Source organism: Nipponia nippon, unplaced genomic scaffold (genome assembly GCF_047370975.1).
Source record: "Nipponia nippon isolate SJK-2023a ecotype South Korea unplaced genomic scaffold, ASM4737097v1 scaffold_4, whole genome shotgun sequence".
NCBI lineage: Eukaryota > Metazoa > Chordata > Aves > Pelecaniformes > Threskiornithidae > Nipponia > Nipponia nippon.
In genome coordinates, this window is record NW_028262358.1 from 2,144,634 (window position 1) to 2,167,526 (window position 22,893).

Sequence of the window (22,893 nt, forward strand, 5' to 3'; positions counted from 1 at the left end):
CCGCAACCAAAACAAAACGCGTCCTTCAGAAGGAGCTGTTGATATTGCTGGTTTGGTCTATGCTTTTATTGAATTTAGGATTTAACAAAAGAATAAAAAGAGACATCCATTAATATATTTTTGGTCGTGTTTTGTTTGACAGGATTTACTTTGAAGAAAAGGCAAAGCCTCATGACTTGGGAAGTAACAGAGGATGGCACACCCCTCCGCCAATCTCAGTGCAGAAGAACCACAAACCTTTGCTGTTTAACCCAGTGTGTTACCAGATGGAATTGCTTTTCAGACAATGCACATTTGATTGCTTCCAGAGTTATGGCTGAATTTGGAAGGTGTCCAGCTGCAGTACTTGAGATTATCAGTGTCAAAATACTTCAGCAAAGGGAGATTTCTTCCTTTAGGGCACCTAACAGCTAAAGGGATGAAAACAAAAGTCATTGGCTGAGCACCCAGAGAAGTATCTTTCACTATTTAAGACTTCTGAAGTTTTAGACTTTGTTTGCTGATACCCACCAAATGCTTCTGACAAAATTCTGACTAAATCTTTTGTGAGGCTGAGTCATAGCAGATGCTTTGTTAATTACTCCAAATGAAGGCTGGTCAAAACTGAAGGCAGAGGGCTCATGACAGTATTTTACCATTGACAGGTAATGATTAAATCTCGGGGGTGGTTGTGGGGTGCTGGGGTCTTTAAAACATACAGTTTTGCAAGTCAGAATACAGAAAATGTAACATCTGCTGCTGAGACTACAAATTTTTTAATTCAGATCCTGAATACTAGCTTATCACAGTCTTTCTCTCACTTATTGCCTTTAAAACTTGAACAAAAGCCAATAAAATACGCAGAGGAAAAAAACCCACTGATGTCGTAAAGTTCAGCAATGCTCCCGTGGCTCCTTCCAAAGGAAGGACAAAATACTCTGCTGCTTCCGTCTCTGACATCACCAATGTCAGTGACTTTTGTGTTTCCAAATGCAAACAAAAACATTGAGAGGAAGATGAAATTGTAAAGACTATTTTGCATTTATCTGGGATATTTAAAATCATCAATAGTTTTTATATACCTTAGATTTCAGAAACGAATTTTAATGAATCTAACTACTTTATGACTTTATGACTGAAAAGACTAAGCTTGAGTAATTAACACACATAAGAATAAGGATGGGACTTTCAAACTAGCGGGTAGACCTTTGCTTTTGTCTGTTGTACACAATTTATCGGTAGAAATAAAACAGTTTCAGCACTGCGTTAGGAACAGCTTTATACTAGGCCTTAAGATGACTGCTTAACCCAACACCTCACCAACAGTAAGAAAAGCAGTGGTTGTCAGCTTGCCATCTCCCTCTCTGCCTCTTCGGGCATGTCCTTAACATACAACAAAGGAGGAAAAAAAAACCTTACAGCGTTTCTTATCTTCAGCTTGGAATATGAAACATAAGCTGCAAACCCACACAAACAATTCTCATTTGATAAAGCCCAAATTCCTAAGCACTGAAATTACTAGACTGACATCAACTAAAATCCTGTAAGAACGGACCTAATTATCAAGTTCTTACGTTTAAGATACTTCAGAGCTGCTTTGTTACAGAGAATTCCCCTCAGAGAGTTTTCTGTGTGAGTTGCCGCAGCATCATACTGACCATTTGAAAGTAATTCACTGAAACTAGGAAAGAGGAAGAAAAAAAATACAGAACATTAAACACTAAATAAATACACATATACATACATAAAATGGTTGGCCGACGGTATAGCATTCTAGTCAAGAAGCCCAAACACTGAGAATACATCCCTTTAAAATATACATATTTAAACCTAGTATATCTTCATCACACCGTTTTCCAGTACAAAGCAGCAATTTTGTTTCCAGACATCCAGTTACATGTCTTCTGCCTCCCTAGCTAGTGCTTCTGGAGGCGTCCATAACGAAAACTTGTGCATTTTCACCTGTGCGCACAGAAATATATTTCAGATTAGCTCGTCAGCTTTCACAACACACAGAACAGCCGGTCTCCTCAATTTCAGTCCTTTTAGAAAAAGGGCCAAAGAAGAACCTCTGAACATTGATAAACAATTGACTTCACATGCATGGCTGCAACCTCAGCACTTTTTACCAACAGCAAAAGGGTCACAAAAAGAACGTGTCCTGGAAGGACTGCATTCAATATGATGCATTAACTACGATACTGCAAACTGCTAATGCAGAGCACAATAACCACATTCTTTTTACCTTTCAAAATATTCAAGTGAATCTTCAGACATTTTACTAGGGACATCAAGAGCTACAATATAAAACATGGCAGTCGAGGATAACCACATTACTGTCTCAACAAGCAAATCAGTTAAAAGTGTTAGAGCATTTAAAAAATAACAAACAACAAAACAAACAACATGAACTTTATCAACTGATACATTTATATGAAAACTTATTTTTTAAACTGAAAATATTTTCTTTTTTTTTTTTTATTTTAAAAGAACTGAAACCATCTCCTTAAGCAGATAATTGTTTAGGAAACACCTTTTACAGCACCAGTAAACTCAGTTTTGCCGCCAGTGTCCTCAAAAGTTACCAGATAGGAATAAAAGATACCATCTTAGAGACTAAACTCTTAGCCCACTACTGCCGATTGCCTAGTCTCATACTCTTATCCTCAATTGTTCTGACGTTTCATTTTTAATGACTTTACCTCGTTCATCTTTTTTATTTTTCGTGATCTGAAAGCAGAGATCTTGCCAGGTGACAATCTTGTCAGAAGACAAGAAACATGCAGAAACAGCATTTGCAACTAACAAAATTCCAGCATATCTGTGAATAGTTAGAGGGAAAGATGTACGCGATCAGCACAGCCATCCAAATCAAGAAGTCTTCATCATAGTATCAACAGTACGTATGTTCATAATTGATCAATGTACGGAACCTCAATCCATAAGACCAAAAAAAAAAGTCTAGGCGACATAAGGAACACATCTAAATTAAAAATATTTGCAGATATGGACTTGAACCTGAGCTTCAGCTGTTCTCTCTTTGCTTCAGCTCTATCTCATAAGGCCAGTAAGTGCCCGAGTTTTTGTTCCAACTTAGTCTTTTTCTGCCGAGGGATAGACTTTTTTTCCCCCCTTTCTTTTTCAATTCCAGCACCTGTCAGTCTAACTGAGCGAGATGTTTAGAAAGGGAATCCAAGCTGAGTGATTCTTCTACGCTCAGGCCTGTGGGCGAAGAAAATGCCTTTCATGAGCTCCCAGCTGCGGGCAGCAAAGCCGGCTGGTAAGAGTAATGCAGGCTGCACCTCCCCTCACGGACAGCTTCCCACGACAGCAGAGACCTGCTGAACACCTTATTCTTCCAGTCTGCACCTCCCTCTGTCTACTGGGTCGCTGCTGTTCTGCATTCCAGCAAACGGATCTGCATTTTGCTGATACATTGCACTATTCTGGGTGGCTTAGTTTTTTTGTTTGGTTGGTTTGGTTTTATATCATTATTTAAAAAATACTTAATCTAGAAGAAACTCTCAAACCAGCAGAAGATTGGATTTACCTGGGATGGGCTTAAGAGGATGTGCTGTTTTCTCTGAGGTACCAAAGGTTTCAGAGGGTATCTTTCTTACATTATAAATTTCCAATATTATGTTTTTAATTTTTGCAGAATTCTTCTGAAGAGCTTTTATTCTGGAGAAAAAAAGAAACGAACCAACAAAAAGCCACAAAAAAGCTCCCCAAACCCCTGTAAAACAGGAGCTGTTACCTTGTTCTTCTTATGCATCAGGTTGCAAGGATATCAGTACCAAAAGCTGTTGAACTAGGCTTGCTGTCGCACTGTTCCGCTGTTCTCAGTGAAGCCTGTGCCCCCAGTTAGCCATATTGTTCTACTTCAGACTGCATATGGCAAGGTAACTGGCTCTCTTGAGAATCCTGCTACATACGTGCAGCTACACAATGTCCTCAATATAAGACAGTAAATGAGAAAAGTGCACAATTCGCTCACTTTTCTGTATTTCTCTACCTCAGACAGTGCACTTCAGCAACGCAATAGTCTCACTTGGAGGCTATACTGTTTTTACAGGTGGAGAGAATCTGTGTGTGTTTAACTTCCAAGCCGGATCCTCCAGTTTTTCTGCAAGCAAAGCCTTTGCTGATTACACCTCAAGTTTGACTGCACAAGAATCAGCACCAGGATGAGAAGAGCAGAAATCTAACACCACGTTAGCAAGGTTTTACACAATCATCGGCAGCTTCCATATAAAAACAAAACAAGAATTGAAACATTTAAAAAATACAAACGAGAGAAGCCAGCTACAACTAAATTATTCATGTACTAATTAAAACAACGTATTTTGCTCTAAACATTACTAGAGATAACTAACTTGTCTTCAGGCTCCGTTGCTCTTTTTCCTATAGTATAATAGAGTCGTGGACTCAGATTCCAGAGCTTTTAATCTCCTGTGAAGGAAAAATGCATTCCTTTGGCCATTCTTGATTCTGGCAACAAATGCCTCATATTTCTGTTTGATTGAAGTCGGGATATTCTTGTATGCAGTGACGTACTCTATTACCTGTGAATGTATTTTTGGACACTATATTTATATGGAGAGAATGAACAGAAGAACAACTTTCTGGAACCTTCTAATAAGCATGATAGGTTCAAAATAAAATAAATAGACAAAATAATACTCCTTAGAGCAAGCTCCACAGCACTGCTCTAATATAATAAAAAACAGCTCCAAAAGCAAGTAACATTCTTCAAGATGATGAAAATACAGAAAAACTTTACATGGTGAAAGACAGCCCCTAAACTTACCTCAGATTCGATCATCACAAATGTTATTAAAAACGAAGGCAATCAGCATTTATCTAGACAGCTGCAGCAACCATTTCCATGTAATAAAAGACATTTTCTCTAGATGGGCACTAAATGTCCTTAGCACTTACAGGTGTGGAAAACCAAGGAGGCAGGGGCTGTGCATTTTAATGTCTTAAAATAGCAGTCCAACTCAAGATTTAAAAGCAGACCCAGCAACCCATGTTCCCATCCTCCTCGAAAAACTGAGAATCTTTATTTATTCTTGGCATGTCTCATCTCCGTCAGCGTCTGAAAAAGGCAGACACAATGAGGCAGGCAGGCGTCCTTCAGGAACTTCAGCAGTAACAACTGAAGAGCCGTTAATGCTAATACAGGGCATATGGGGTACATGTCATGGGTCTTGCTAGTTATGTAGATTTTCTCCTGGTTTAGGACAGCTTTATAATGCTTTTATCATTTCAAAACTGCCATAAAGTTAGGAAAAGTGGTTATCAAGCATGAACCCCACTGTTAACTTCTGGTGGTATGAATTCATTGTAGTGGCTTCTATTTGACCGCAATATAGACGGGGCACAAAAACCAGGTGAAAATACACCAATCTTTGATTTCTGTAACTACACCAACAGGTCACAATCAGTCTGCTTATACCCTTTTCCCCCAGAAGACAAAGAAGCAGCAAACCACTTTTTATTTATTATTGCTCATTTACCTGAAAAATATTTACCTTGTCAAATGCATTACTGTATATAACATAACACTCCTCAGACGGTCCTTGCGCAGCACAACCCACTTTCTCAGTTTCTGTCAATATATACATTCGTACGCTCTCCAGAAATCCCCCGTCCTCCTCAAAAAGGGCGGGAGGGAAGACAGAATGTTTCCCTGCTCCCATGCAATGTTTGGCATAGCAACTTAGCACCTTTTTTACACAGTTTCGTTCCTCCTTTGTTCAACAACTGCCTCAGATCGAAACCTAGAAGAGTTGGAATTGTTAAAATAGCATCAGCGGATACTCATGTATTCAAGCAACTCTTCACTCTGCTTTAACCCTTCCCATATTCAATTCATAAGAATAAAACCACCTCACAAGTAATTTCCAAATTAATGTGACTCTCAGTGCTTCTCTATTCCTAACTCACCTATGGCTTTTCTAATTCCAAAAATATTCACCTACAAACCCCGATAATTTGGCTTTGATCTTGGGGAGCCTGCAGGTGGCAAGGCGGCTGTAGGATGTTTTTAAACTGCCTCCGCAGGGCTAGACCGAGGGGAGGACACCCATTTCTGGGACTTCACGCTGCAGCGCAGACCTGTGGAGACGCAGCTACCTGAAAAACCCGCCATCCCCAAACCAAGAGCCACCGCCATGAGCGGCTCTGGGGGGTGCAACGCTTCCCCGCCCGGCCAAGCCCGCCGCCGCCGGCTCCGCGCAGAGGCCCTCAGCCGCCAGGGAGGCTGAGGAGCCCCTTCCCTCACGGCCGCGCCCGCTCCTCCCCTCACGGCCGCCGCGCTGCACTCTGGGAGCTGCAGTTCCCCCTCCCCGCCGCGCCCGCTCCCGCCTACTCCTCCCATGGCGCCCCGCGGGCGGGACTACGGCTCCCGGCAGGCGGCAGCGCGGCCGGCGGCGGCGGGGCATGCCGGGAGCCGTAGTCCCGCCGCGCCGCCCGCCCCTCCTCCGGCGCGGGTGGAAACCCCGTGCTGGCCGGCGCCGCGCTCTTTCGGGGCGCCGCCATTCCGCGAGCAGGTCGCGGCTGAGTTCTCGCTCGGCGGCCGCACGCCGGGCCGCGTTCCCCCCTTCCCCCCGCAGGTGCCGGCCTCGCCATGCAGATCTTCGTGAAGACCCTCACGGGGAAAACCATCACCCTCGAGGTGAGCCGCCACCGCCGCCCTCATGGCGCTGCCCCGGCGGGCGAGGGGAGGCGGGAGCGGTGCCCGGGGAGGGTTCGCCCTGCGGAGGCCGGCAAGGCCTCGCCGCATCCCGGCCCCATGAGGCGGCAGGGCCGGGCCGGGCGGTGCCTTCTGGTGCCCCGAAATGCCGGGGTGCCCGGGGAAAGGCGGGCCCCGCCGCGGCCCGGAGCGATGGCGGCCGGGCCTGGCCGCCCCGCGGGGGGCCGCAGTGGCCCCGGCACCATCGGTGGTGTCTGAAGCTCCTCGTGGTTCTGCGGCTCTTCTGGGCGAGCGAAAAGGCGAAGTGCGTTCTGACCCCGTTGTTTCGTTTCATAATAGGTTGAGCCTTCTGATACTATAGAAAATGTGAAAGCTAAGATCCAGGACAAGGAAGGTAAGCTCAAGATGCACTTACTCTTCTCTTCTCTGTTGGGTTGCTGCGTATCTTACACAGATGTGATGCTCTGCAGCAACCTGTTATTTTATTACAGAATGACACAGTTCACGTTCCTCATGTAATCTTGATGTATGTCACCATTAGGCATTCCTCCTGATCAGCAGCGACTGATTTTTGCTGGTAAGCAGCTAGAAGATGGACGCACGCTGTCTGACTACAACATTCAAAAAGTGAGTAGGAAGGACGGGAGGGGGTGGTGTATACAGTACCAGCTGGCTGGCACTGTCGGAGCAGGCTGGCCTTTGCTGTTGAGCCTAAGAAACGCTTCACACAGATTCAACCAAATCAGTCGATTTAGGGGCGGGTAGCACTTCTGAACGGGCAGTTGCTGCGGCCCAGTCTCTAGTTTCAGGTCAGAAGAAAACATTTCTGACAGCTTCCAGTGCCAGTGCTTCCCTTCTGCCAGCCCTGGCGCCTGGCACTCGGCTGAGCTGCGTTAGGGGGCTAACGTGAGAAACCCCGCTCGCTTCTGCCACATCAGCCTGACAGCGGGGCCGGTGAGTGCCACCAGAAAGCAGGAGCCACAAAGAGCTGTCAGTTTGGCCTGGTTACATCACGAAAGGATTCTGCGGTTGCAGTTAGAACTGAGGAATATAGTCACGACAGATTTCACAGTAATTGAACCTTCTGGGGCTTAGGATGCAGCAGCCCACCGCTCTCTGGAGCCTGTTCATTTGCAGACTTGATCACAAATAATCCTTTTAGAGCTTTCCCAATCACCTGGCGCTCGAGATCTACTTTCTAATTGCTGCTCTTGTCTCGAGAAAGCATTTTGAGTCTGTTCCATGTGCTTTACAAATAGGAATCAACTCTTCACCTTGTGCTGAGACTTCGTGGCGGTGCCAAGAAAAGAAAGAAGAAGTCTTACACTACTCCCAAGAAGAACAAGCATAAGAGAAAGAAGGTTAAGCTTGCAGTGCTGAAGTACTACAAGGTATGTAGAACTACCTCTAGGAGAAGCTTGATGAAAACTTGGCTCTCGCCAGGCAGGACATGAAGCCTGTAACGCCTGCATGCAGCCTGGCCTATTTAAAGTCCTTCTATTTGCAAAAATCCCACCTCTTAAATGGAAGAGAAACCGACTGTTGCAGTCGGGCACTTCTGAACTTTGCTTCAAGAAGTTTGATGTAGTAACTGCCGCGAAAACTACTTTGCCAGAGAAAAATACTCAGAATTGTCACCGGTGCTAAAAGGTGGCTAGTACCTATATGTGAGATGTTGCCTCTTTGCCCTTCCCAGGTGGATGAGAACGGCAAGATCAGTCGTCTGCGCCGGGAGTGCCCCTCTGAGGAGTGTGGAGCTGGCGTCTTCATGGCTAGTCACTTCGACAGACACTATTGTGGCAAGTGCTGTCTGACATACTGCTTCAATAAACCAGAAGACAAGTAAATGTACTAGGCAATAAAAATCTGAAGTTCTGTACGGTTTCAGGATTTATTTCTGCTTCCTGTGGCACTGTATTTCCTCTCTGCTGCTAAGCGAGAAGTCTGTGAAACTTTGGATGCTGACTGCCAACTAGGATGAAATACTTTGACTCTAGAACTGAAGCAGCAACTTTTAAAGAGTGGCTTTGGTTACTTAAGTCTCCTTCGAAGGAGATAATGGGTAGCAATCACAGAGGGGGAAAAAAAACCACAAGCCTCTAGCTAACCTTAGAAGTGGTCTCTTTAAACATGAGAGGAGTAGACAGGACAGTAGTTCTGATCTGGGAAAACAGGAGATGGGGAGGTGTGAAGTCACGTCTACAAGCGGGTCAATGCTAGAGAAAAGGGTAGTAGGCTCCTGCTAACAAAATGCAAACTACACACTGAAAAATTGGATAGCAGCACCGAGGGGGCGAAAGAAGGTGGCTCGGCTGTTTTGGAACCAATAGACAGTCATCAGAAATAATTACATCGTGATGGCTTTACACACTTGAACTGCTTGCAGTTCATTGTTGTAGTTTATCCCACGTTCCAATGAGGTAAGCTGGTTGCTTGACAAGATTTACAAGCAGAACATTGTTAGACAAACATCAGATATCAAGAAGCTCATGTGCATCTCTGAAAGTTCATTTAATGTCAGGAGTTGAGGGCCAGCCAGGAATAATACATGTCCCTTAGTGTTATTCAAATGTTCTTTAAAATCCTGGATCCCAGGAAGTTGTCTGTTGAACTTCTTTTTCTTCATAACAGATAATTTCATCTCCAATATTGAACTCTAGATACTTGTCCAGACTCAATCCACAATCCATGCCCGCTTTTATTACCTGGACGTCATCTTTATGATGCTTCAGTGATGACAGAGATCCTACAAGGAGAAAACGTGTCAGAGAAAGGGAGCCCGCTAACATCAGAGCATAGCAGTGCTTTGGTTTGCCCTTCGTAACAGAATTAATGTTTCACCTTGTAGCTACAAAATGAAGGGTAGAAAAGGGATTGTGAGCACTTGCAGCTAATGAGAGTCAGACATCAGTCTCCTCCTCAGCAGGTAAATCCTGCGATGCTACTGCTTTCCCGGCAGAGTTGGTGGTTAGAAAAAGGCCCGGGTAACAGCACGGTGACATTTTGCAGCTTCTCTCTAGTTGCAGCAACTCCACCCTAAACAGCACGTGGGATCGCCCTACCATCAGCTGCCTACAGCTTGCGCTAACCTCACGGGGAACTAGCAGTGCCTAGTACTGGATGCAAATCTGTTTTGTGGCAATTACACTTACCTTTCCAAATAACATCCCCGTTGCGGATTAACTTAAATTTCATTTTTTTGTCTAGCAGCCCCTTATGTACTCTGCATCCAGCTACTGGAATTTTGCTTTTTCCTACTGTTACAGAGAAGATGTTGAGAACAGAAGCTTCCCCTAAAAGAAAAAAGAGAAGTTGTATGAAGTACACGAGAATAGCAAACTGGCAATACGTAGCAGCAAGCTACACTCTTCCGCTTACCAAGCTTTGTAACAAAACAGCAAAGCGGCTACAGAGGAATATAAAATATTTGATATAACAGGAACACTTCATTGGAGAATAAACTGCAGGCCACGTTGCAAAGCAAAAATTTAACAGTCAATGAAAACTCACCTATTGTATTCTCCACCACAGACGGGGGTAGTCTGCTATTTAGCTCCTCTTTCAAGTCGTCAATAAGTTTGTAGATTATATTGTGAAGTTTAATTTTTATTCCCTTTTTAGCAGCCAGCCGTTTAATACTTTCATTGGCTTTCACGCTGAATCCAAATATGACACCTGATAAATAAAACAATCGGCAAGTGATGACTACAAGAGATCACTTGAAACAGTAAGTGAAAGCGCCTCTTCTGTAATACTGAACTTGCGGCACAGATCAGAATTAGCGGTCAGCAAAACAAGAAGGAGCATTTTACCCCTGCTTCCCTTTTAAGGAGGGACCATTTACTTCTCCCGCTATCGCACATCGACTGCCACTAACCTTGGATCAAGACAAACAGCTCGGAAAAGCCCTTGCAGAAAGTTCCCTGATGACAGAACTGGAGGTACGAGAGAGAAACTAATGCTTGCACACAGCTCACCAGAGCTTGCGTACAGGGACGAGCACCTCCGATTTTGGGGCTGGAAAAACAGCTTGGTTGTCCAAATCAAGCTGGAAGTCAACTCTAAATCCTTCTCATCCACTTGCGGACTACAGCAGGTCCCATGACCCCCCACACAGCAGGTGAGAATTACGGGGTACGACCGGGAACAACTACTGACAGCGTTGTTCCAATCGCCTCCCTGAGCAAAAGGAAATTCTTTTGTAACCTGCTTTTCTAGCTTTGCCCTGTTTGAGCACCATAAAGCAACCTGAGCGAAGAGTCAGAGTTTAACCTTAACAATTCAGCTACTGGCAACAGCTTGTCAAGAGTCCTTCCATTTTCATGACATTTCTAGCCTTCCCTGCCTGCGCTACTGCTGAATGTTAAAGGAAACATTTTTAAGATACATTTAAGTTTACCTTATTGATGCTGCTAATTATTATTGAGAAAAACAAAACCAGAATGAGACCTACCCATTTCAATAAAGAGTTTGTACTAATTATAAATTGATTTTTAAACACACACTCACCATTAAATGCCTCAGCGAGACTTACATCGCTTTCACTGATATCTCCCATTCCAAAATGAATGATATCCAATTTACATTCATCGTCAGCATCATAGCTCTCCAGAATGTTCAGAACAGCTTCAACAGATCCATCCACATCACCTGCGTGTATAAACGGAAGTCCTGCTGGCTTTGTACACACCCAAGAAACGCTGAAGTAGAACTAAGGGAACGACAACTCCACGCTACGCAACATAAAGTCTTTTGACGTCTATCGTTCTTACTCTATTCTTACTATATTATATAGTCTGTTAAAACACACCTAACAAATCTACTGATTCCAAAAATGAAGTGAATAAATACAATAGGACCAGAGGCTCCACACCTGCTGTCATTTCCAGATCAAGTTTGCACGGTTTTTCAGCTACTACCATCACTGCTTGTGTATCGCTAAATGGGAGGGCAAGCCCAGTTCCTCCTGTCCCACTTTAACTAACACATAATTGTTCTTGTCCTCCATTTCGCTGATGCAGCACTGCTGCTCATATAGCTTGTATTTGATTTTTTTTAATATACATTTTTTTTAATTCACACACATATCTAGGCACTTGTATGGGTTTTACTCAGGAGTTCCTGGGTAAGGGGGTCAGGCTCACATTGTCCTGTTGCTCTGGCCCTGCTGGAAGCACATCATTCTAACCACCGGGTGTTTCCTGATGCCCCTCCCCTTACTGAGAGAAGTTCAATAATCTGTTCAGTTTTAAACCAATCAAACTTCTGGTAACGGAAATTTTGTCAATAGTTTAGGGCTACGCTTCAGACTGAGCGCTTGAGCAGCACAAAAACAACGGCGCAGTAAACAGAATAGGACAGCACCTTTAACAATGACCGACAGCACATTTTTGTCCACCTCTGTTCTCTCTTTAGGCTTTGAAAACATTAGATGCTTATTGGCCTTGTACAGCACCGCCTTCCTCTGTCTCCAGGTCAGATGGGCTAGCTTCTGTTGCTTCTGCTCATATTCCATCCTGTGTTCCTTTTGCTTTGCTTCAATAACTTCCACATCCCTTTTCATCCTCTCCTGTTGTTCAACATAGGTTCTCCAAGCCACAACTTCGTGCGCCCTTTGCTGGGCGGGAAGAGACAGAAACGTTACCTTTCAAAGCACTGCATCAGAAAGCTCCACATTAATGCAGTTTCATCCTTCTGCATCTTCTCTACAGGCTCGCTCACTTTCTTTCACATTTAACAACAGATTTTGCTGCAAGGATGGCAGAGAATGAGCACAACAGCTTCCTCTCTGGGCTACAATAATATGACTCAAGGCCTATTTTTATGGTATCGCTGCATTGCAGAAGAGAATTATTGTTCATTCTTTCATGTGGTATTTGTCCAGCTCTCACACCACCTATTTCAAGCTCTATTTTATGCATATTCTTTTGTCAGAAACTAGTTCTCTCATTCTAAAACTGAAACACTGATACCATTAAGTGCTGGATTGTTCTCCAGGTAGGGTGACAGTGTGATCATGTAAAAGAGAAAAGTCTTCTGTGCCTTTAGAAAGGGAACACGTTAGAACACACCCCAGGTTACCCTCGCAGAAGCCGCTCAGGACTGCAGTCACTGCAAACGAAGCATGGAGGAAGGCAGGATGACCCTGAGAAGCAAAAGCATGAACCAAAGGTGGCTCATCTGTAATTCCAGAGGCAGCCTGCTTTCCTCATGTGACTGCAGAGCAGGTTAATCTGGACGCATGGAGATGAGGAGAGGGCAGCCCGGCAGGGGAGAGGTGGGGGCAGTGGAAAAGAAAGAGGCAATATGTACAACCTCACGCCTTTTACAGAACACCTAGTTCGGGTCTCTTAATACCCATGCTCAGCCTTCGTCTTTCATCAGGTTACCCTGGTTATTTAGAGTGAAAGCTACCACTTATTTTTCACTCAGCTCCTTCCCACCCACCTTACTGCAGTGTAAGTTTTCCATTAAACAGCTCTTTCTGTACCTCAGATTCCACTTCAAGGATTTCATCTCCTGCCGAAGGGACTTCCTTCCAGCCCATGATTTCCACCGGGATGCCTGGAGAGGCTGCATCTACAGCTTTGCCATTCTCATCAAACATGAAACGCACTTTTGCCCAGGTCTTCCCTGCAACCAGAACACAGCCTTTTCTCAGAGTTCCTCTTTGGATGATGGCTGTGGTAACTGGCCTAGTGAAGAGCGGAGGAGAAAAATAACAGACAAAATTAAAGTCACTCTTCTCCCCGTTTTCACGGTTAGCGTAGGTAAGCAAACACAAAACAGAACGTACTTGTGATTGATCACAAGCAGAATATTCCTGTCACACATTTTATTAGAATGCTAATAAAATTTTAAAATTACTTGCAAAAAGCCCCAAACCTGTACTGTACTCTCTTCATTTCTGCAGATCAATACAAAATTTGGCATTTGTGTAAAATCAGTCTGTTGCTAATTTCACATTAAGTGACCCCCAACCAAAAGAAAAAAAAAACCAAACCCCAAACTTTCTAGAATTCAGTTCATTTTTAAGGAAGGCAGAACACATCTTGTTTACAGAGAACCTGCAAAAGCACTAAGGTCATGTTACACACAATTCACCAAAAATTGTATATGTATTATAACTATTACCTTCTTCATTCCTACTTTTTAATGACATTTTAAAAAATACATCTTTTCCAGCATTTTAAGCTAATTCTCTGTGCTTACAGGATTTCATTTCAGTCATATGATGAATTTTGTCCTATCAGTTTATAACTTCTTTTTCTGGCTCTAGTGCTGTAGAATAACATTTCAATGCTTTAGTTTACAAACACTGCAAAGAAACTGTTACAGTTTTATCTAACAACAACAACAAAAAGTTCAACATTAAACATAAATATTGAGGTACAAACCACCTGAACAGTATCTCTGCATTGTTACAAATTGCTTCATTAACGTTGTAACGGCGGCAGATTACTTACCCTTTCCCTTTGTCTTTGCGAGACTCAATTACGGTCCCCTCTACCAGGCCTGTGGAATCCGCCTTCAGTTCTAACATCTCTGCTAAAGCAACAGTTGCTTCTGCTAAAACCATGAGGTTTTCACCCTGCATAAAACCATACACACAAAAAAAATACATAAAGAATAAAGGAAGTGCCAAGTGCTCAATTAAACTAAGACCAGAAGTTGCAGTCTTAGAAGTTCTGACTGAAATGGGGGAATTTGGCACTAACAACGCAATACAGTCCAAAAGCACGGGTGCTTTTGCCTTCAAGGCAAGATGGCCCTAAAGCAACGAACCATTACGACCGCTGTTCTGCCAGTCCAGAAGGCATGAAACATTAGGAAGGGCAGTTTCCTTGCTTCTCTGTTCATAGCATCCAGGTTGCAAATGCAGAAAAAAACCTTGCAATATTCTGCTCCAAGTATATTAGGAATGCAAATTAAAAAAAACCAAAAAAACCCCAACTACCTTCCCCTAAAAAACCCCCAAACAAAACACCTAAACAGCCAAATTGAAACTTGATGACATCTACCACACAGTCAAGAGTCCAGGACATCAGAGACAAAACTGTTGGTCTGTTTTCTTTTTTTTTTCCCCTTTGTTCTAATCACATTTTATTTTTGAGAGCAGATACAACCAGCTAGCTGTCAGTCAGTAGATCCAGATCTGCGGGAATTAGGGCAACAACGCGTGCTGCAGAGGTGAACTGAGAAGACATTTTTATGTATGCCTATTTTTAAGTGTAAGGGCACGACTTCAAAAACTTTCCTTGAATTGTAGAAAATGACTTGGGATGCATGTAGAAAGACAGCAACGAGCCTAAGATCCTGCTGCATCGGTTTGGACAAAGCAGCTTTGGCCACCACAAAACTGAAAGTAAGTACCGAAGCTCAGATTTTTGTTCAGTTTTTAGCTATCCGTTGTTTGCAAGGATAAGATGGTAAATCTTGTAAGACCACTACAAAACTATGTTCCTGTGATTAGGCATGTGTTACGAAAATATTTATTTACCCTCATGTGATTTTCTCCCTTCATGCATAGCATTATCACCAACCTTGATTTTGCAATCATTTCGTACCATGAGCAAGTATGAGGAAACAGCAATTAGAATGAATCTGAAAAATATTCACTAAATTTCCAGGAGAAAAATGAGATATTATTGCTCACTGAAGGTCTGAGCTTCAAAATATGATAGGAGTGTGTTTCAAATAATTCTGGTGAGAGCCAGCAGCACTTAGCTCACGGTAAAGGCATCAAATACCAGGAAGATAAGCACTTATTTTCCAGCTGCCAAATAAAAATGCATCTGTATGCACATATTAGACGCCCACGAACACCATCATTTTTTCCACCAAAACTTTACCTTGAGCGCAGAAATATTTACAGCTTGAACATCACCTCCAAACTCTTCACAGACCACATCATGAGCCAGCAATTCCTTCTTTACTCTTTCAGGATCAGCTTCAGGCTTGTCACATTTATTAATGGCGAGGATAAGAGGAACTAAAAAGAGACGAAAAACAAACTCATTACCAACCTAACCAAAACTACCTGCTATTAGCACAACTGCAAGAAAAGGTTAAACCACGTTATGACCACTTTGAACAAATCATCTCACTTGGCGCCTATTCCCTGAGCAGCCATCGAGATCTGAGCTACCATGAGTAAAGCTGGAGGAGTTATCCTAGTAGGGAAGGGAAAAAAAACCCAGCAATAAACCCCCCCACACCCCATGAGTGTTTTTCTCGCAAAACTGCAAGTCCCGCAAAAATATTAGTATTTTAATGTCTTTACGTATTACTGCAACATTCAGTGTATTTTCAAACACCTTCCCAGGGGAGAAGGAAGGGGACTACGACAGTTACTTCCCAAGTTCCGTGGATTCCAATTCAAGGAGTTTCTTTTGAGAGGTGATGTTTGCAAAAGCGCTCATTATTTGAGCTGCACAGTAACGCACGTCTTGTGTATAAACTTGGTGTACTGGGCTTGCCACTCACTTCAAAATGTAATACTAATTAAGAATATTACGAAGGTAAACACCATACCTCCTGCGTTTTTAGCATGTTGGATGGATTCTATGGTTTGTTGCATCACTCCATCTTCTGCCGCTACAACCAGTATGACGATGTCAGTAACATGGGTACCTCTTGCTCGCATGGCCGAAAAAGCTGCATGTCCAGGAGTATCAAGGAAAGTTATCTTTTCCCCAGAAGGTAAATGCACTGTGAACAAATGTACGCGGCACATTTTAAAATCAGCATTTCACATAGCTTTATTTGACCTATTGTAAATCAAGCATCACTCCTTTGAGAATTTTTTTAATAATAATGACATATTTTAGGCAGACAGGTAACTGTTGGCATGGAGGTCAAAGGTGCCTCAGGAAAGAAAAAGCGTCCTGGGATCCTTCATAATCCAAAAGAATCTAAACATAATTTCAACTGTGCAGACAAAATCCACTTCCAAGTTCCATCCACATATTTATGACAGTTATCACAAGTTACGAGTTCCTTTTTCACTGCTTACATATAAACTGTTTATGTTGCGACATTTTTCCCCAATGAACTGGCAGCAAGTTAGCCCATTATATAAGACGGAGAGTAAACTGTTTTATACACGCGCACATAGGCTTGAATCATACCAAGAAAAGCACCGATGTGCTGTGTAATGCCTCCTGCTTCCATTGATGCCACTTGAGTTTTTCGCAGACTGTCAAGTAAGGTGGTTTTCCCGTGATCAACGTGGCCCAATATCGTAACAACCGGGGGCCGTGGGGTCAGTACTGCTGGGTCTGCAGGAGGCCTGCAATTAAAACAAAAACGTGTTTTTTAAATACCCAAAAAGTTCACTGAGCGACGTGCATGCCCACTATGGCTAAGGAAGAGCCGTTTACCAGAGCTCAGTGATGAAGAGGTGAGCCTAGCTTCTCCCCACTGAGATCACAATCTTAGCTGCACCACACAGTTAGCCCTCTTAGTACTCAGTCTTACTGCTGCATCAATTAATACAGCAATTCAGTATATCAAAGAAGAACTGGCTTTTCTTCAGAAAACAGCATAGAAAAAGCTCACCTAAAACAAATCAAATCCGAGTATCAGTTTTAGGGCCAAAGAAATCAAAATAGTAAACTCTACCTTTTAAATATTATCAGATTGTGACTATATCAGGTATTATCAGCATACTATCAGAACAAAGAAAATACAGTGTATGAAAAACACCTGCAGAAACAAACAGGATAAAAAGAGCCAGAAAGAACAGTTCACAACTTACCTTTTCACAGCATCTGTGTTTTCTCTTTCTTTTTCCTCCTTCAGTTTTGCTGATTTATACTTCATTCCAGATTTTTTAACAATTAGCTTGATATGGTCTTCATATAAGATGGAATCTGGTTCTAGTGAATCAAGGTCAATGCCTGTGTATAGCAGCGCTTCATAAATATGATCTGTAGAAAAGATAAAGGCATTTAACAGTTACATCCACAAAAACAAGTGGGATAAAAAAGCCCCCACTTCATGCAGTTTAAGACTTCTTCATTAGTAGCTTATACCCTGCTAATAAGTTTAATTCCTTTTTCCTTTAGATTTATCTACAAGTTCCTGTTATGCTACATACTTGCAGAGAAGAACTTGATTCAGAAAGACTTACTAAAAATAACCTCCTCATTAGATGCTACAATCTTATTTTCACTCCGATTTTCACAGCTTACTTTTCCCTAAGAAGAAAACAACCGAAACTCATCTAAACCAAAGAGCAAAGAAGTTATTCAAGGAGGAAGGAAATTTGATATATCCGTTCATACGCCACTTTCTTTGGTAGCAGAACTACAGAACATGCTGCAGTAATCAAAAAATGTTACACGTTGACCTGAGTACCATTGCAAATCTATCTCAGAAATGTACAGCAAGACATGACAGACTTTTCTGCTTCGCCCCTCATTGCTGAGAGGGAAGCTTGCCAGAGAAAGTAGCCAGCTGGATAAAAAGAGACTGGAGATGGGTATGATACAGGTATGGAATTATTTCAAATGTCAACAGTCAAAACATGCTAGTAACCCCCCCAAAACATCACTGGAAACTGGGCAAGCTGAGCCACTATACAACCAGGAATGGTTCATGGGGTTCAAAGAACAAGCCTGCTCCCGTAACCCAGTTGTTAGGGCGGTCACCTAAAGAGGGGAGTGCTTCCAGACAGGTCCTGCCCACTCCCAGTTAATCAAACGACTGTTTTAATGAAATAAATGTTGCTCCTGAATCCAAGATTCCTGCTCCCAAGGCTGGATTACGGGCTGAAGCTCTTTTGCGCCTTCTCTCTTTAGCCATGAATTCTTTATTTGCAGGGGTCCAGCTGCGACAAACCAGGGTGCAATGTTTTTCCTTCCAGAATAATTTAGCACTTAGGAAACAGAGTCAGAGAGAGCAGCCTACATGGATCTGCAGCCTTTCTGCTGGAGACGGAAGAGAGTCCTGGCTTCTTCACATTACAGCGTCTTGCCTGGTAATTTGGATGGCCCAACTTTTTTTCTCTTTAGTCTGACACTGTGTCTACCAACATTTTCTTTGGTATGGGTACGATCTACCTTGCTAAGGGAGGGATTAGCAACCACTAACTAATGCCATCGTAGACATCTTTGCCTTTACCACTCATGAAAGTGGCATGATAGATTTTAACTGTTGTGTCCCATTCAGTCTCAAACAACAAAGCAGGCTCTCACCTACGTCTTTACCCATAGCTCGTGCCAATTCCTCAAGAGTCATCTTCTGCCTTATCTCCACTTCACCTTTTGTCAGTGGTATCTTCTTTTTCTTCTTTTTTGTCTCCTACATGGAATTAGACACGTATATAGGAACACATAGCTGGCATAAACTAAGAAATAATAAAAACAATATTAAAAAGACAGTGGTCTCAAGCCATATGATGTAAACACATCTTTTTTTACTACGATACTAATGAATTACGATAAATGAACAACTTAACACATCATACTGAATATTTAAGATACATGGCATGCTACATTTAATCTTTTTTCATTTTTAATTTTTCAAGACAAGGAAAAAATCAACAAAATAATTATTTTTTTTTTGTTTGTAATAATTTCCTCCTGTCTCTGCAAGATTTGTGATGCTGCTGGTGTAAGCACTTTAAGTCAATATTTGAGGAGTCACAATACAGTCATAGATTAAGTACATTTTGTCTTCTTATAAATTTATAATAACTTCTCTATATTCATTAATAAAGCTCTTTTTTTGGTAATTAAAATGCTCAAACTGAGCTCTTGTACTTTGAAATTTCACATAAAACCAGAGATTACTGGATTTTGTTAATTACCTCCTTTGTAGCTAGATGTCTGTGTTGCGACGAGGCGACACTGATTAATTTGTCTCTTTGCCAGAGCCGCGGATACAGAAGAACGGACCACACGGGATGCGCAGATGACTGCACAGGCTTCCATTGTGCTCTGTAAACTTTTCTGTAGGAGAGAGTACACAGCTGCCGGCAAGCACCACGTAACTGGACCAGATTTTCAAACTTTAGTATCAACCCTCGATTCATTTCCTCGCTGAAAATACAAAGGACACACTGAAATCAGTCTCAAAGCTGAAAGATATTTATCTTTCCTATGATAATACGGACAGGAACACAACGTACAAATGTTAAGTTTCAAAACGGGCTTTTTAATGCTGAAAAAGTTGAACTATTTAGTAATTGTTCCAGTTTTTCAGTTTCCTTAAGCGCTTCACCTTTCTCCACTATCCCATTACAGACACACAGATCTGCTAACATCGCCGCAGCTTACAAATCTTTCACCTACCTCCAATGATCTTTAATACAAACTACTAAAATCCCCATTTCTGGTTCTCTGACACTACCTAGAAAAAAAGGGACATTTGCACTCCTCGTGCTATACTGATAAGAGTTATCCAGGTGCAACCCACCTCTCTAAGCCAGTAAAACACATTTGTAAAACCCCGCTTACACAAGCGTGTACCACCACTAAAAGCCTGCAGCGTTGTAGTAATATCAGTGTTGCCACATGGACAGAGGCATCCTTTGAGGCTAAGCCCTGGCTTAGCAATTAAGCTTTCCAAGATGCTTCTGTCAGATCATCCCATGTCTTGTTTTAACCATCTTAACTTTGGTTTGAGTCATTTTGCTCATTATTCCGTACGACAGTCTCCTATTCGAACTTCTGTTCTTGCCCAGAGTCGCCTATTTTGTCTTTCTGCTCAGTGACGCCATTCTCTGTACCTTCTACGCCTTCTCTCAAAGGTGGCTTTGTACCATCTTGCAAGCAGCTCCCAGTGAGCGAGAGGCTACCAATTCCTCTCAGAATGACTGAAATGCTACCAATTCCTCTCAGAATGACTGCGGTCCCTTTAAGAACTCTCTTGTATCCGGATACCTGCAGGAAGTGAGCAGATGACAAACTAACCAACCAAAAACAACTTTTTTTTTTCTTTTTTTTCCCCTGAAGAGTGCTTTAAAGGGGCAGAATCAGTAAAACCGAGGAACCCCTAGGAGCTGCCGCAAGACGCTGCATACCCCGTACACTAACGTAAGGTGAAGGCGAGACTGGCCAAGCTGACGGAGGAGAAGTCCCCGCGAGGTTGCGAACCGCAAAGAAACCGCTCTCGGGGCCCGCGGGCCACCGGCGGCCGGGACAGCCTGCCTCAGGGACAACCTCGGGACTACACCGCAACGACGCGCAGTGCGGGGCCGCCAAGCTCCCGGCACCCGCCAGCCGCAGCCTCCCCGCACCCTTCCCGCCCTGGCAGACCCGCCGACGGAGGCCCGCCGCCATCGCCCGCTCCCCCCGCGCCCTCCATGCCTGAGGCCGGGCGAGCCGCTCCCCGCGCAGGCGCCGCGGCGCTCGGCTCCCCGGGCGCGGGGGCGGAGCCTCCCCTCACAGAAGGCGGGAGATCGCCTCACTGGGCGGCGGGGCGGCAACCGGGTCTGAGCTCTTCCCCTCGTCCTGGCGTTTTATTTTTTTAATATACACACACACACACACACAAACTTAGGGTTCTCCTGCCTACCAGGGGATAGCAGCTTTTCTTTGCAATATTCTCCCACCCATCTCCAATCTAAAGCTTTAACACGGCTGGTTTTTTTTTTTAAGTTCTCTCTTAAGTTGGCATCTCTGAAACAGTATTGTTGTCCCCCAAAAAAGAAGGGTTCTTTTACCCGCTGTGCAAAAAGCCGAATAACACACAGGGTCAAGATATTTGTTTCTCTCATGCCTGCGCAGAGATGGGTGCTGGGCGGTAACGCCACAAAGCTGACGCACCTCGGTTAACACACGGCGAAGCTCTGGAAGCGGTTTCTGAAAAACCCTTAATATTTCCTCGTTAACGCCGTTTGTAAAACCCAGAGAGAATCCCCAGTTACATCCTCGGACATCCCTCAGCCTCGGGGTCCGCTTGGCACAGCACTGCTGCTACGGCGATCTCCATCAAATCGCGTGTTACGAGCAATAACTAATTTCCTCTCCGTACGTTGGAGTTGTGCGTTTTACAGGCTTTACCCGTAACGCGGGGCTTGCGGTAGCTCACGCAGGTGGTTTTCCACACGCTTGTAACAGGCTGCCCTCAGTACCTCGCTATTGCAAGTATTTGCTCGTTTATGAGGCCGAGTATTGACCAAAAAACGTGTCCTGTATTTGAAAGGCCCCATCTGCTGATGAACATGCCGGGCGCCAACAGAGATCTTAAAATGCACAGGGCCCTCGAGGGTTTCTCCAAAGGTAAAATGGGAAAAATAATCTCAAAAATAAACCGTAGTAAAAAAGCTTAAATATCAAAGCCTGTGTGCTGAGGGCGACGCGTCCTTCATGCGATGGGGTTGTCTGGCGAGTCTGGGATTGACCTGAAAAACGCTTTATTTGAAAGATAAATTTAGCACGCGAAACAGTCACCAGAGTTTACTGCAAATCTGCTTTTTGAGTTGATCTTCCGCTGCATGCCGCCTGGAAATCTTACTGTGCGCTGCTGTAAGGCTCTGGGAATTAGCGCGGGATCGTATTTTATCCATGTCTCCTAACCACAGATTCATACTGTTTTAATTTAAAGCTTTATTATAGGTTGCCTGTTTTTCTGAAGGGCAAACCGAAAATAAATAATTTCTGATGTCATAGGTCAGGATGACGGTTTGGGTTGTAGAAATATTTTCCACTTAACTATGGGGCCGTTAATGCTTGGCTTTGTCCCTTAGTTGCAATTCTTCGTTATTATTGGTTGGCTTTAAAAAAAAAAAAAAAAAGTTTGATTACGCAGTTGCTGTTTTTAGTGTGCATAATTAGATAGTTTACCTTATTTTGATTTTTCCGCCCCTGAGGAGACGGCAAGCTCTGGTCCCTGGCGGCTCCCAGGACTGCGGCGGCGGGAGGGCGGCCCTGCAGCCCGGCTCAGGCCCTGGCTCCGCCGGGCGCCATCGCGTCCCGCCGGGTTTGAGCACCTCGGCAGATGGAGGCCCTGCCGTCTCTCTGCGCACCCCGCTCCCGCCTTTGGTTTTAAGGCCTCGGCAACCGGCTCCGCTCTGCCCTGCTTTCAGTTCGACCCGATGGCCAAGACTGCGCGTTCTTTGAAGCGCACCCTGCGTTCACACGCTTCAGATCTAAATTAGAAAAAAGAAAAACCAACTCCCAGATTAGAATCTTAGAGCTAGAATCTAGAATCAGAGCTCGCTTCGTGCTCAAAAGCCGCCCGCGGCCCTCGCCCAGCCCCGCCAG

General features: G+C 43.7%; 2 protein-coding genes, 1 long non-coding RNA gene and 1 other non-coding gene across 10 annotated transcripts; 2 read left to right on the forward strand and 2 right to left on the reverse strand.

The window, feature by feature from the left end:
* Positions 1-247: 247 nt before the first annotated feature.
* On the reverse strand, positions 248-4,342 carry LOC104022472 (uncharacterized). Its single transcript, XR_015708931.1, has 4 exons — positions 3,530-4,342; positions 2,682-2,800; positions 1,554-1,660; positions 248-410 (listed from the first exon to the last, which is right to left on the reverse strand). It is a non-coding gene; the product is annotated as an uncharacterized LOC104022472 (transcript).
* Positions 4,343-6,468: 2,126 nt separating this feature from the next.
* On the forward strand, positions 6,469-8,558 carry RPS27A (ribosomal protein S27a). Its single transcript, XM_009476137.2, has 5 exons — positions 6,469-6,661; positions 7,019-7,073; positions 7,221-7,306; positions 7,939-8,070; positions 8,376-8,558. Exons 1-5 carry the CDS (start codon positions 6,614-6,616, stop codon positions 8,523-8,525), a joined length of 471 nt encoding a protein of 156 aa, XP_009474412.1. The 5' UTR covers positions 6,469-6,613; the 3' UTR covers positions 8,526-8,558.
* Positions 8,559-9,171: 613 nt separating this feature from the next.
* On the reverse strand, positions 9,172-22,818 carry MTIF2 (mitochondrial translational initiation factor 2). 6 transcript variants are annotated; one of them, XM_087773882.1, is made up of 15 exons: positions 20,995-22,818; positions 20,415-20,568; positions 19,494-19,725; positions 18,880-18,985; positions 17,439-17,610; positions 16,810-16,970; positions 16,214-16,390; positions 15,532-15,671; positions 14,146-14,270; positions 13,170-13,374; positions 12,044-12,296; positions 11,189-11,329; positions 10,190-10,354; positions 9,832-9,972; positions 9,172-9,425 (listed from the first exon to the last, which is right to left on the reverse strand). In XM_087773882.1, exons 3-15 carry the CDS (start codon positions 19,716-19,718, stop codon positions 9,256-9,258), a joined length of 2,181 nt encoding a protein of 726 aa, XP_087630008.1. In that variant the 5' UTR covers positions 19,719-19,725; positions 20,415-20,568; positions 20,995-22,818; the 3' UTR covers positions 9,172-9,255. The 6 variants fall into 6 exon arrangements, with proteins under 6 accessions (XP_087630008.1, XP_087630009.1, XP_087630010.1 ...); XM_087773883.1 differs by lacking the exon at positions 20,995-22,818 and adding an exon at positions 20,709-20,978; XM_087773884.1 differs by lacking the exon at positions 20,995-22,818 and adding an exon at positions 20,944-20,964.
* LOC148053063 (uncharacterized) lies at positions 10,349-19,692 on the forward strand. 2 transcript variants are annotated; one of them, XR_015708043.1, is made up of 6 exons: positions 10,349-10,799; positions 14,949-15,044; positions 16,229-16,381; positions 17,870-18,175; positions 18,505-18,662; positions 19,558-19,692. It is a non-coding gene; the product is annotated as an uncharacterized LOC148053063 (long non-coding RNA). The 2 variants fall into 2 exon arrangements; XR_015708044.1 differs by lacking the exon at positions 16,229-16,381.
* Positions 22,819-22,893: the final 75 nt, after the last annotated feature.